Consider the following 14,485-nt stretch of genomic DNA (forward strand, 5'->3'; position numbering starts at 1 on the left):
CCCAAGTGGAGGATGCAAGGTCGCATATTGGAATGGACTATACATGTGGACAGGAGCACAGTATTGTAGTTTGATGCTATTCCTAATGGTTTTATGAGGTTTTATCTCATGCTCCATGTGAGCAGTCTAGTCCCACATATTTATAGTGATATATTTTATTTCTTAATGGTGTAAGCATTAGAGATAGAAAATGTTATAATAAATAGTTAAGACAGATAAGCTACAAATACTATGGTGTAAAAGTTATTGGAATGGCTTGTTTATCTATGTTGATTGAGATAAGGTTTCACCTGGCCTTAATGAACATGAACAAAGTCAAAACAAAGTCAAAGTCAAGTCAAAGTTTCATTTAAAATATTAGGCCTACCGGTACATTTAATTTACCCCACAAACACACTTTTACAAAGATTCAAAATTGGTTTGCCAGATTTATGTGTTTTCTGTGGTGTCACGTCTGAGTCTATTTGTCAGTTATTTCACGAATGTTTTCACACAAGATTGTTTTTGATAGAGGTTGAGCACCTGTGTTGTGAGGGGCGGTTCTAAGGGGTGGCAGGGGGTGGTATTTCCCCCCCCCCCCCAGAAATATGATTTGCCACCCCAATTAAGAGCCCTGATTGTGACCAATAGCCTTAATGCTTGACATCATTTCAGACATAGAACTTTAGGTTGCAGGGTTTCACTTTAATTCACTGTATCACATAAGTGTGTGTGTCGATTATATAGTGTTTATAATTTTCCCTAAGTGTAGGAGCATGCCCCCCTGAAATACACTTCGCCACCCCTAGAATAAATGTCTGGAACCGCCCCTGTGTGAGGCATGGTCTTGTCATATTGTCATTAAATGTATTTTACTTTTCTTTGAAAGAGATGATTTTTGTGAACCCTATGTTTTTATTTTTAATCTTTTTATAGTCATTGGAAAAATACTATATTCATAAATGTAAATGGGGAGGAAGAAAACCATCCTTTGTTGCTTTCAAAAACAAACTCAAATTTTATTTGACCTATTTATAAAGACTGGACAGCTGAAAAGCCGAAAGGACTATTGCGTTAATAGCTTATTTATAATTTATTTTCCTCTTTTGGCAAGTTGTTGCACTATACTCAATGTTTGTCTCATGTCTTGTTACAAAAAAAAGACATTATCAGAAAGCGAGTGGGGAGAGAGATACGGGGAAGGGCCGGCAAAGGACCCCGAAGCCGGGTCAGCCGCACAGCAGTTGAGTGCCCAACGGCTTGCACCATGGTAGGGCCGACTCAATGCACAGATAAGGACAAACATGGCATAAGCCTACATGGCAAGCAATTTTCTACAACACCTTCCTGTGGCCAAAGTAGCTACTGTATTGAACTACCGGTATGCTGCTCATTGAAACTGTGCTGCCTATTGTCAAATTTGAGGTTTTCATGAATATTTACTAAATAATAAACTTATGTTTACTAGTATGACCAAAGCACGTGTCGGTGAGGTTTTCGGCTAAAAATGTCCGTTTCTGGAAATGCAAAATGGCAGACATGGAGAAGATCCATCATTTCATGTAGGGCCAACGAAAAGTGTTATTTCCCAGTCATGGTTCAGACCCGGACCAAAAATGAGTTATGTTTAGGAAGTTGGGAGTGTGAGTCTTGGAGCCTGTGTGTGTGTGTGTGTGTGTGTGTGTCTGTGTCCCAGCAGTAGAGATGTGTCCGATGGAAATGGTGGTGCGTGGAGGGTCTGAGACGGACGGACGGACGGACGGACACACACACACACACACAATTTGACAAGAGATGCTTTTTGAAGCTAGCTAGAGTGTGGTAGAGCCTTAGTACAGCAGATTAACTTGACATTTGTGCACTTCATGATGAAAGCTGGATATTCTGACATGGAGTTAAATTGGATATGACCTCTGGTGACCTTGAGGTTAAAGGTCACCAATGACACTTTCCTATTACCATTCAATATTCAATATGAATACATTAAGAAACAAAACTACAACATGCAATATATTTGACTTTACAGCCATTTATTATTGCTTACATTTATAACTTTACTGATCATTTCAGCTCAGAGCTAAGGAGAACAACAACTTTTCAACAATTACATAAACCTTTCAATAACATGACAATAACCTACAATCTAAACTGTGTAGTATCTTCAAAGCTTTCAGTAAAGACAGGCTATACCTGCAAACATACCTTGAATGAACAAGCTGCTAAATATACAGTAATGAAAACATTTTCTTGCACTCATCGGACAGATGTATAGACCAACTGCAGGAGTTCAGGAGATTAAAGTTCACAAGTGAATGTCCCTCTGTATTCAGGTTTGGTCCACCTCTTGACCGCTTTCGGTGTTGGGTTAGTCAGTGGATGAACATTCCTGTGCGTCATGAACCTTCTGGTGAACTTGTACATCTAAATTGTCACACCTGGTGGAGGCATGAGGCCGTTCTCCTGGGTGAGCAGTTTGGTTCACATTGCGGGGCTCAGGTTTTGTGTCAGTGCTATCATCCTCCTCCACCTGATGACTTGCGGTGTTGGCTGGGTGAGTGGACGTGACTCCATCACCAGTGGATGCAAGATCATGTGGTGAGGCAGAACAAGGCTTTCCTCGCGTGTGATGCATTTTCTGATGAATTCGTAAACTGCTCGAGGAGCTGAATGTCCTTCCACATTGACCGCAGTCATGAAGCCCACCCGTTTGGACGGTGTGATTGTCATTGCGGGGCTCAGACGTTGCATTTGCACAATCACCCTTCTTTGCCTGGTGGCTTCCAGTGTTTGGCGACTCAGTGGGTTGGTTTTGCAGGTCATTTTGAACTTCCTGGTGAACTCGTACATTTAAATCACACTTGGTGGAAGCGTGAGGCTGTTCTCCTGTGGGGGCTGTGAAATTGTCGTTGCGGGGCTCAGGCGTTACATTTGCACGATTATTCTCCTCTGTCTGATGGCTTCCTGTGTTTGGTGACTCAGCGGTTTGAATTTGCGGGTCATGAACTTTCTGGAGAACTTGCAAACTGCTTGCAGATCCTAATGTCTGTCCACACGTCCCTTTGTGACGGTATAAATAAGCTCTACGGCTGAAAGTTTCGTCACACTGAGTACAAGCATATGGCCTCTCTCCTGTGTGTAATCTTAAATGATCAGCAAGAGATACCCTGTCTGCAAGTATTTTCCCACACACATCACATTCATTCACCAAGTATTTTCTTTTCTGTTTAGTTCCTTTTCTGTGAACTTTCTGTTGAACTTGTAAACTGTTTGAAGATCCTAATGTCTTCCCACACTTCCTTTTGTGTTTGCATAAGGAACTTCGATATCTGAAAGTTTTGTCACACTGGGTGCAAGCATATGTTCTTCCACACTCACTTTCGTGATTGTGTAAAGAACCGCTCTGGCGGAACGTTTGGTCACACCGAGCGCAAGCATATGGCTTCTCACCTGTGTGCAGACTTCTGTGAACATTTAGACATTCCTGGCTTGAAAGCATTTTCTCACACACATCACATTCAAACAGCTCATTTTTTCTCCCTTTTGTTCTTTTTCTAGGCCTTCTACGTTTATGTAGTGGGTGAGCGGTCTGGTGCTGTTTGAGACTACTTGATTGCATTGAGGTTTGGTCACGCTCTTGATGGCCTGTAGCTTTGGGTGAGTCAGGTGTATTTTCTGGTGGAGCAGTAGTGGAATGCTGGGTGAGAATACTTTGTAAAGTTCTGTTCACCTCCTGACGGCTTCCAGCGTTGGGAGAGTCAGTGGATTGCCTTTGCTGCGAATGATATTTTTTCATGTGGCCACAGAAATTACTTGAAAACCTAAATGTTTTTACACACACAGAGCAGGAATACGGTCTCTCTCCCGTGTGTGTTCTTATGTGATGGACAAGACCTCTCTTGTTTGCAAGCATTTTCCCACACACGTCACATTTATGGGGATCAAAGTATCTTGGCTGTGAATGAACAACGTGTTGGTGACGCCGTAAATTACCTATAGTCCTGAACATTTTTCCACACAGAGTGCAGGGATGGGGTCTCTCTCCTGTGTGTGTTCTTTTGTGAAGACGTAGACAGTTCTTGTTTGAAAGTATTTTCCCACATACATCACATTCACAGGAATCATAGTACTTTGATGTCGACCTTACAGGATTCCTTGAGTTCACTTGTGACCCTTCTCCTGTGAGGCCAGTGGAATGCTTTTGCTGTGAATGAGCAACTTTTTTATGCCTCCTTAAAGTACTCGCATGCAAATAGGCTTTCCCACACTGAGTACAGGAATGCGGTTTCTCTCCTGCGTGTGTTCTTTTGTGAAGGACTAAACTGCTCTTGCGTGTAACCAATTTCCCACATACATCACATTCATAGAGACCAAAGTATTTCAATTTAGACCCTTCTCCTGTGTGGCTTGCCTTTGCTGTGTGGCCAGTGGATTGCCTTTGCTGTGAATGAACAACTCTTTTGTGCCTCCATAAATGACTTTTAGTCAAGAATGCTCTTCCACACACAGAGCATGGATACGGTCTCTCTCCTGTGTGTGTTCTTTTGTGAACGATGAGAGAGGACTTGCCTGAAAGTATTTTCCCACATACATCACATTCATGGGGATCCTGGTAATTTGATTTAGACCTTACAGGTGACTCAGTGGATGTGTTGTCAAACGGAGACGCAGTGGTAATGGGCTTTTTTCTGGCACGCCCTTTTTGGTGAACAGACAGCCGGCTTGTAAATGAGAATGTCTTGCCACGTTCTGCACACTTGTAAGCTTTGACCCAAGCAGCTTTTGCCTTGATCTTCGACTCTCTCTGTCTCCTCTGTCCTCCCTCAGGCTCATCAGAGCCCTCTTCAGGTGTGGAATGAGTTTCTTTGTTCTGATGGCAGAAGCCAAATCTTTCACCTGAACAGAAAAACAAATGAGATAATTTATTTTTTCTGAAGCAAATTACAAAATGAATATGGAATATAATATTACTGATCAGTTAATTAGCTTTTAAAGTTAATTTAGAAACACTATTTGAGACACTTCTTGCTAGAGCTAAAAAGGCTTTATTAAACAATGGCTACAAATTCGATACATTTGAAACACGTAGGCATGTCGCCATAGTTTAATTAAGGCATTTTTACTTTAGTAAGGAGAACCTCAAATAGTGTTTTTATCTTTTCATGGCAGTTTGAACGCCCAAGTTTTTTGTGATGAGCACCCTTTTTTACAAATTGGATACATGATCCAGTGAAGCATTCTTTTTCTCTTTTTGTTCTATTTAAATTTAAATTAAGTTCAATTAACCCCAAATTATGCAACTACTAGTGTCTGTGAAGATTCTCATTCAATAAGGTCTTCATTGTCAAAAGAGCAACAAGATTTCCTTTCAAAGCTTCAAGACATGTTGTTCCCTCCACAGACTTCCCAAATGGGGGTTATGTTTTTCAAAAGTTTAGTTGCTAGTCATATGCTAAAAAAAATCAACTGTTCACTGGGGAAAGTTGATCATGGAGGGGTGCTGCTTCACTTCTTTCTCTTTAGCAGGTGCTCTTTGGCTCAAGGAAATAAAGTTGCTTAAAATTATGGTCAGACTTAGCTCCAGTTGGGGCTCTGGAGAAGACAGTAGTCGAAACGCGTCAGCCCGTTTAATTAAAGGCCTTTTAACTTCACCAGCAGTGTGCATTGGAATCTTTGGCAGACCTTATCAACAGCCACAACTGGAGCTAAGTCTGACCATAATTTTAAGAAACTTAGTTGCTAGTCACTTGGCAACTTGGGTAATTGCCAATGGGAAATTTGGGTAATTGCCAATGGGAAACAAAGTACAGGTGTGCTCATAAAAAATAGCAGTGTCTTCACATAGATGAGTAAATGTCAAAATTCTTCAAATAAATTGCACTTTAAAGGGGCATTCCACCGGTGGAGACATTAATATGTATTGAAAATAGAATGTAGTTGAATAGTAGCATAAATGTCTAATTTGGTGCCTTCTTGACCGAGGAAAGGAAACAACTTTTTAGCGCTTGTGGATTGGTGACAACAATCCCCATAATGCATTGCAATGCTCAAGTTCCACAGGCCACAGCCAGGCAGCTCTGCAAGTGGCTTACTGGAGCCTCAATGCTAGTGATATCAAAAGCTCTGGCACACTGATCTGTGATAGGTCTGTCTCTCTTACACTTTATCATACAATGGCGCAAAATGACGATTTTTACATCATTGTAGGAGGAAGTGTTAAAATACAGATTTCTCCTGTCTCAGGGGGAATTGAGAGATTGTTGCACGACCATTCAAAAGTATGACTGGGTGTCTAGCAATTGAAAGCCTCATGCAAATGGGTGGAGTGTCCCTTTAATGACCAAAATTGCTTTAGGGACACTGTACTGCACTGCACTGCACATTCTATTTAAAAGCAAAACAATTGGGAAAAGTAATTCAATTTCATAGTATTTCATAGAAAGTGGAGAAATGCCATGTTAAAAAAAATAGCAGTGTTCACATGTGTCTTTCGAAACTCAAAGACATTCAGACCCCGATGTTTGGACTAATGGGCTGTCAGACTAATGGACTGACCATGGACAGGAACAGGGACACATGACTGTGTGTGCTTTCCAATATGCGACCTTGCGTCCTCCACTTGTGCTTGTGGCCTCGTACCAGGAAGTAATAGGTCATGACGACATCACTGACAACAGCATTATATTTCAATATCTCACAAAAGCTCAATTGTAAAGCCATTTACTCATTTGCAAACTGGATGGTGAATGAAGAATAGTCCCCCCAAAATAGTTTTGGCTAGGCTGACAGCGGAGAAACTTATTTGTTTTCTCCACGGAGGATGGTCCAGGAGGCGGGGCGAGGCCACAAGCACAAGTGGAGGACGCAAGGTCGCATATTGGAATGCACCCCATGAATTGATTAAAGCAAGTTGAATCTGTTTCTGTGTCTCATATGGCACACTTGTGCAATTTACGTACCATGTTTCAATGCTCACATTGAAAATGTTGATAAATTTAGCGCACTGAAAGTGTGCGGATGCCGCTCTAACAACGGTCAAAAATGCAGCGCTTGAACGATGGACACTGCATGCACTAAACTCCCGTGTTGTTAAGGTAACGGAAGAAACATGGTGTTTAGTTAAATGGGAGAGTTTGGTCAACAGTCTATTAACTCTGTAAGCAATCTTGCTGAGACGCCAGGGTAATTTCACATGAAATCAGAAACTTTGGGGCCCGACGACACATATTTTAATAAAACCCCAGAACTGAATTTGCATAAATCTGGCACTAACTTAATATTAAGAGAGAAATGTGCTAGGTTTAATTAAGATGGTAGGACACTATCCAGTCATCCTTGATCCAGGCAGTCGATTTAAGTCATCAAGTATCAAAAACAAACAGGAAATCGGACTGCTTCTGGGTCTTCCCCTTTTTTCCTTTGTGCTTATCGGTGTAGGGGCTCTCAAACTTTTTCCAGGTAGAGAAAATCCAAGGCACTCTAGGTTATGATTTTTAAAAACTTTTTATATGGCTATCTATCGATACGCCCTGAATAAGGCCATAAGGGCCAAAATGTGCAGGCATTGTTGTAGCCATATAAAAAGTTTTAAAAAAATTGTAACCTGGAGTGCCTCTGATTAAGCTTACATCACAAAGATTTAAAGATTGCTTCCATAGGAATTAATAAATTAATTCACCAAGCCAATTTGCTGGTATGTGACCCTGATGTAAACGTCTTTCAAATGAACTTCAAAAAGCAGTCCAGTAAGTTGCTTACAACAAAAATAATTTCCCCATTTCCGGCTCTCTACCGGAGAACTGTGCTGCCACGAGAACACGGAAGTAGCGAGACGACCAATCACAGCACCTTTTCTCTGCGACCTTCGCAACCGTCTGACGTGTAGTCAGGATTTTCTTGAGGCGCGCGACGATGGTTGCAGAGCCTCTGCGCGGGGGGCGTGGTCGCGCACAGACAGTTGCACAGGCTCTGCAAAGTATAAATTGACCTTAATTCTGTTAAAAGCAACAACACTTACCTTTTGGATCATAATCACTGTCGTCCTCATCATCCTGATAGCATAGGTAATCTTCATCATCGTCGTCACCCTCATCGCTGATGTCCTCTTCGGTTTTAATCTTAAACACTCCGTCAGGCCCCAGCATTTCACGGCAGTCTTCTAGCTTCACTGACAGCATAGGTAGTTTCAGTTGCCGTGGTGATGTCAGATCAGCATCGTCACCAGGAGCCAGTGGAACATATGCTGGTTCATCCTCCGGTTCCTGAGGTGATGTCAGTTCCTGTGGTGATGTTAGTTCCTGTGGTGATGTCAGTGTACCATCACCAGGCGACACAAGTACACCTGCAGCATCGTCTTCCAAGGTACAGGATAAGATGTTTGGAGAGATCTCAACACCCTAAAAAAAAGCAACTGGAATTGATGAGTGATGTCTTTTACAAACGATGTTAAAGCTATAAACAAGATGATTCAAGTTAAAATCTGTTTTTAATACCAAGAGTGCAGACATCAGCTAAAATATTGATAAAAAGGGCTACCAGGGGTTCATACGAGTAAAAACGAAGTTACCAGATAGGATTTCTGGCCCACGGTCTAATTTTCAAGCTATAATCAAGAGGATTGCAGCGTGAAAATGTCCCCAAATGTAAATAAAATCAAGCTATACCTCAGTACAAAGAGCAGTGTTGATTTTCAGAGGACACGGTGGAGGACTCTGTGATGTCATTATATCCTGGTCCTCATGTGACACTTCTGTATCTGAGGAACCGGGCTCTGGCTCACTGGCATGACAGTCTGACATTGCTGTTCCGTTCCCCATGCATGGCTCCTCACGTACCTTTGATAAATTACAAACAACAAAATGTTGCAGAATAAAACCAGTGATTCCATAACTTTTTTTCTGCTAGCATCCCCTTGTAGACTTAATATTTTCTCAAGGGGCAAAACATTTTGAAAGAAGAATTCCTCTCCAGGACCCCCAATTTGGGAACCACAGTAATAAATAAGTCAGTCGGCTCAGCCCTGACTCCAACGGCTGGACACTGGACTGTTATGCCGGCGAAGCGGGTTAGATTCCGGCCCGGGTCATTTGTTGATCATTCCCCACCTCTCTCTCCCAACTCCCTTCCTGTCTCTTCTCCATTTTCCTATCTCAAAAAAGAATAATAAAGGCTTAAAAGACCCCGCAAAATATTAGTGTAAATAAGTTAGTCAAATCACTTGTACTTGGAGTCTCTTGAAATCTGCATTAACATGGCATACGTATTTGCCTTAAATGAGAAACTTCTTGAATATCTTCAACATTCTAGAATGTTGCACATTTTAATCCTTTGAGGAGTAAGGATTTTCCCACAGTTCTTCTAGAATTTTACTCGAACACTCTACAGCTTGCATATAAAGCCAGGCTCAAACTACACGACTAGCGATTGTGTGTCCGATTTTGGCGTCGGGGTGCACCGCACACTAGAAGAGAATCGCAACTGTCAATCTTGTCGCTGCTCGCAGCCACCGAGACAATGCCCGACGTTCTATTTCCAGTCGCAAATATCAAACACTGTTTGATTTCTACAATGTGCTTAGTTTCTGAAACCTGGGACCATGGAAACTGACCATTTTTGTTTTGTTTTTGTTTTGTCATGTGATGCTACCATGGTATTACCATATTATTAGTAAGTGGTCTGTATGATGCCATATTTGTGAGTCAAATTCTCTCTGAAATGAATAAAGAACCGAACACCAGCATTTGAGGTGTTGCTAATGACATTGCCGGCTACGTTTGGACAAGGAACTGGCCATTTTAAAATATAGTTTTTTTAGATATTCAATTTTTAATTTTTCAATTTATCATAATTCATATTCTAAGAGTTGTTGTATTCCAAGCTGATTGTGTAATATGTAGAGCCAGAAAAGAGTTTTCAAACAATACCACAGGCATCTTTTTGTGACAAACACTGACTGATATATTCAAGGCTGAATGTATAGTGTCCTACCCTAAAATGTGAACAAAAAAACAAAACAATAAGAAAACAAAGATCAGATTGTATGTTTTGATTTATATACTCTCAAAATCCCTTGCCTGCACATGCAAAAATATAAAATTCCATGATTTTCCACAACTGGAAAAGCTTCTGAAAATTTCATGAAGGCTCAGGAATTCCATGATCAGTGGGAACCCTAGTTTTGAACGATACATTATTACTGATTATTATATGGTGTGACGTCATCGGTCGAATGCTCCATTCATTTCAATGGGGCTCCCCAACGTTCTCACGTCTGATATTTGAGATAACGGACGGGTTGGTCTATATCAGACCGCTGTCAATGGCAACAAGACTTTTCACTGCTAAAGCGAATGTTTCATATCACTCCGCAGGGGGTCCGGTCTTTTGTCACTCTAATCAGCTGCTGTGATAGACAACACCTGTTGTCTAGGCTACCTGTTGCCTAGCGGTGTTCCACAACGGCACTGTTTTGTTTTGCGCAGCAACAATCTTTTGACATGAAAAATTATAATAAACTTAACATTTAATAAAGAAATGTCCCCGCCATGTGTGAATCATTTAAGTATATCCATATAATAAGCGGGTTAACGTTCGGCGAGTCGGGGTCTAAAGATTCTCTCTGTTGTGCTGCTATTCCACGGTAGCGACCTTCTCGCCGAATGTTAACCCTTACATGTAAATGAGTGGATTCCAATACGCGGACTCTCTCCTCGGTCTGTGCTTGTGGCCTCGCGTTTCGCTGAAACAATTAAGTTTCCCCGCTGTTGGCTCTGCCGTGGTCTAAAGGTAGGGCACTGGGTTACTACTCCATCCACCCAGGAAAATAGCGAGAAGTTGAAATACAATGCTGTTGTGGGTGACGTCCTCACGAGGTGGCAAGTGAGCAAGGGAGGACTGTAGTCCGTATACTGGAATCCACCCTCTGACTGACAGGCAGCCTACCAATGCAGTGATGTCATTTCCTCTTCCACACTGGCACTGCTGGTCTCTCTGTCCAATGGCGTCGTCATCTCTGTCCTTCCTGTGGAGGGAGTCACAATAACAACAGCAGGTGGAATGTCAGGATGCACTGACAAACTTAACATTTAAAGTGATAAGTGATGGAAATTAGCTTATTTTACACCTCCTCTTGAGTTAAATAATAGGGTTTTACCATTCTCCTGTACTTTCAACCATTCTCTGGGTATGGCTGTGTAAATTTTATCTCCAAGCTAGCAGTTAACATTGAGTCCTATGAGACCAGCAAAGTATAGGAGAACGGTAAAACCCTGATATTTAACTCATGGGGAGGTGTAAAATAAGCTCATTTCCAAAAATGGGACTGTAGCACTTTGACATTATGTTATAGATTCCATGCATACAAACAAAAAGCACACACAGCTACCATGAACACTAACAGACATGTGATTTCATGTGATTGCAACTTTCTTGCTGAAATTTAAAATGAGTTACATACATTTAATGTGTTATTATATAGATCACATGTACATAAACAAACTCATATCAGGCTAAACAAAGATGTTCAACGAGACTACTTGTTGGCCCATACACAGTGTGACTCAAGTTATTAATTTTTGAACAACAATATAGCAATAATAATAATTAGTGGTTAATTTGACTGTAATTCCTATTCAGCACTTGAGTGAACATGGAGGGACACCCATGGGTCTGATTATGGATGGTGAAGGAAGGACCTGTGTGTGTGTGTGTGTGTGTGTGTGTGTGTGTGTGTGTGTGTGTGTGTGTGTGTGTGTGTGTGTGTGTGTGTGTGTGTGTGTGTGTGTGTGTGAGTGAGAGTGAGAGTGTATGTGAGAGAGAGAGGTGGAGGTGAAGAGGTCTGTGTGTACTGACCGTCTGTGTTCCTCCAGCCGTTGCTGCAGTTTCTGCACCTCATCCCTCAGTGCTCTGATCACCTGTTGGGGGCAAAGAGATGGGACAGGAAGTCAGGACTGCTGCTCAGAATAACTAAATGCCAATGAAAAACCTGGCTTCAGGGAGGTTATTCAGGTATTGGGCAGCCATGCCACAATGGTTAAAGAGCTGGGCTTTAAACCAGAGGGTTGCAGGTGCGAATCCCACCCTCATACTCCCTACTGCCCACCATGGCTGAGGCGCCTTTGAGCAAGTCATCTAAGGCCTTACTGCTCCAGGGACTGTAACCAATACCCTTTAAATAATGCTTTGGATTAAAAAAACTGTAATGTATAATGTAATAATAACATAAAAGAGCCAGCTCAGTGCAGTGTAACAACAGTGTCAGCTACGTGCAATGTAATAATACTGTAATATTCAATTGAGGGCTAGACCAGTGTTTCCCAACCAGGGGTACGTGTACCACTAGGGGTACGCGGAAAAAATCAATTTTAACAAATATATGGAGCTTAGTTACATTGGGATGGAGAAAGTGATATAGAACTTGAATTGGGGGGTACTCATGGCACAATGAAAAGGCTTGGGGGTACACAAGACAAAAAAGGTTGGGAAACATTGGGCTAGACTACCGGTTACAGCATCGCAGTCACACAGCATAGGTCTCCCCCAGACCATACAGCCAGTTGCACACAGGAAACAGAGCGTTTTCTAAGATGAAATTTCCTGCATTCTAATCAATTTTAGGATGTCGAATGGATAATCCCACCAGACATTTCACTCCCTCTGATTTTGTATGTCACCTTATTAATTTATTTCTGCTATTTGTTTTATTGAGTTTGACACAAATTTCAAGTACTTCACAAAAAAACCCCCAAACATTTTCACAACCTTGAAAACACTTTTTGAAATGCAAGCGTTTTCAAGGAATTCCTCTGATGCCTCAGCAGGCTGGGCTGCACACAACAAAATTGCATTTATGCCTCACCCGTGCAAAGGGCAACCATTGGCGCCTCAAGGTAGCAGTGCGGCAGGACCACCATCATATGTGAAATCCGGAGCACATGCCAAACGGGATGAGGATTTAGCTTGACTCGCTCCATTAACTCCCATTCAAAATTTTGAGAGCTTCAGCCCCACGACTCGGAAGTAGAAGGGCGTGACTTAGGTGCCCCATGACAATGGGAGTTGGAGTTTCCCAATCTGGCTTTCACTTTCACTTTTTTTTTTTTTTTTTTTTACATCTGGCAACCCCGCTTGAGTGCCCCAAGTGGCTGCTGAAGGCCAGCCTGCTGACAAGATGCACCCAGAGGCGGATTTTCCATTAGGCAAACCTAGGCAATTGCCTGGGGCCACGACCAAATCTGTCCTCCATAGGGCCCCAATAACTGTCTCACCATTCATAGTGAACACACAAAAAAGTAGCCCTTGTCACATACATAGTATTCGAAGATTATATATGAGACAAAATATTTAAATAGTTTCAAAACACAGAATTTTCTTTCTAATTAGTTTTGAGGGCCCCATATTTATATTTTGCCTAGGGCCCCAAAATGGATCCGCCTCGATGCACCTTTTCTGTTTCACTTTTCATTATCATACTGTGCTATGTCCTATCCCATCTCAATTGAGCACGAGTTGCATGACATGTGCCCATTTCAAGTAAGTTGTTTTAGAAAACGGCATGACAAAAAGGGCTGACATCTGATATTTGAAAGTCAAATATGGCATGTTCAACAGTGAATTCCAAAGATACACAAAACATGCCCCACCTCGTTCGCCTGAATGAGTTTGTTGTCCTTCTCCTCAAGTCTCTTCTGGAGATCTTCTACCTGTAATCTCAGGGTCTGGCACAACTCTAGCTCTACTTCATCGTCCGATGAAAGCTGCAAATGCACTTCCTCCTCCTGCAAATCTAACGTGAAGATCTGCGAATTGTATTCCAGGTCCTGCAAGCAAATTACCACGTGAGGGTTGAAAACAAACGATTACTGCTACTACGAGTAGCCTAGCACTGAAGTCTACTAGTTCACGGCTGTGTGACAGGTTGATTACGGACACAATTAAGCTTAGACCTTGAGAGACTTGTTAACTTCACCAGAATATATACATATTGTATTTTTTCACTATGCAATGAAAGTCATTGTGATTGTGAAAGAAACATACCATGCTTGGTTAACTTCCGACCAACCTCACGACATCACACTGCCAACTGCTCTTAGCAGCGTATCGCACATCACGTTTGTTTACCACTCTCTGCTATGCACACGCATACGGTATGCACAAGTCTTTGAGAAAAAACAAAATATTCAGTCAGTCACAATACTGTTGCTTGCTTTCATAAAGTTCCCCACACGAAGACGAATGTTTGCAGCTCTGCAGAGGGGCGGAGGAGGAAGTCCACAACTAAAATCCTCGTGCGCGCTCCGAATTGTGTGTACTACCGTCCCCAAAACGCACGGGGGCAGCAGTTGTGCATAGTTCATTTAATAGTATCAATATTGGGCACTAACCTGTTCTGGCTTCGAAAAAATTAATTGAAGTGAATGGGACCGTAAAGTCCAGAGTAGCTGCGGGTTCAAAATTCTAGAGGACTACCGGAGAGCAGTCTGAGTTCCTCCCATCCTGGGGGTCGCGGCCG

The 14,485-nt window shown here is 42.0% G+C and overlaps 1 protein-coding gene across 1 annotated transcript; it reads right to left on the reverse strand.

The window, feature by feature from the left end:
* Window positions 1-1,988: 1,988 nt before the first annotated feature.
* LOC134449810 (zinc finger protein 585A-like) lies at window positions 1,989-14,304 on the reverse strand. Its single transcript, XM_063199921.1, has 7 exons — window positions 14,011-14,304; window positions 13,617-13,793; window positions 11,827-11,888; window positions 10,918-10,996; window positions 8,640-8,810; window positions 7,994-8,372; window positions 1,989-4,872 (listed from the first exon to the last, which is right to left on the reverse strand). Exons 1-7 carry the CDS (start codon window positions 14,011-14,013, stop codon window positions 2,345-2,347), a joined length of 3,399 nt encoding a protein of 1,132 aa, XP_063055991.1. The 5' UTR covers window positions 14,014-14,304; the 3' UTR covers window positions 1,989-2,344.
* Between the last annotated feature and the right edge of the window lie 181 nt (window positions 14,305-14,485).

Source organism: Engraulis encrasicolus, chromosome 1 (assembly GCF_034702125.1).
Source record: "Engraulis encrasicolus isolate BLACKSEA-1 chromosome 1, IST_EnEncr_1.0, whole genome shotgun sequence".
In the NCBI taxonomy this organism is placed as follows: domain Eukaryota; kingdom Metazoa; phylum Chordata; class Actinopteri; order Clupeiformes; family Engraulidae; genus Engraulis; species Engraulis encrasicolus.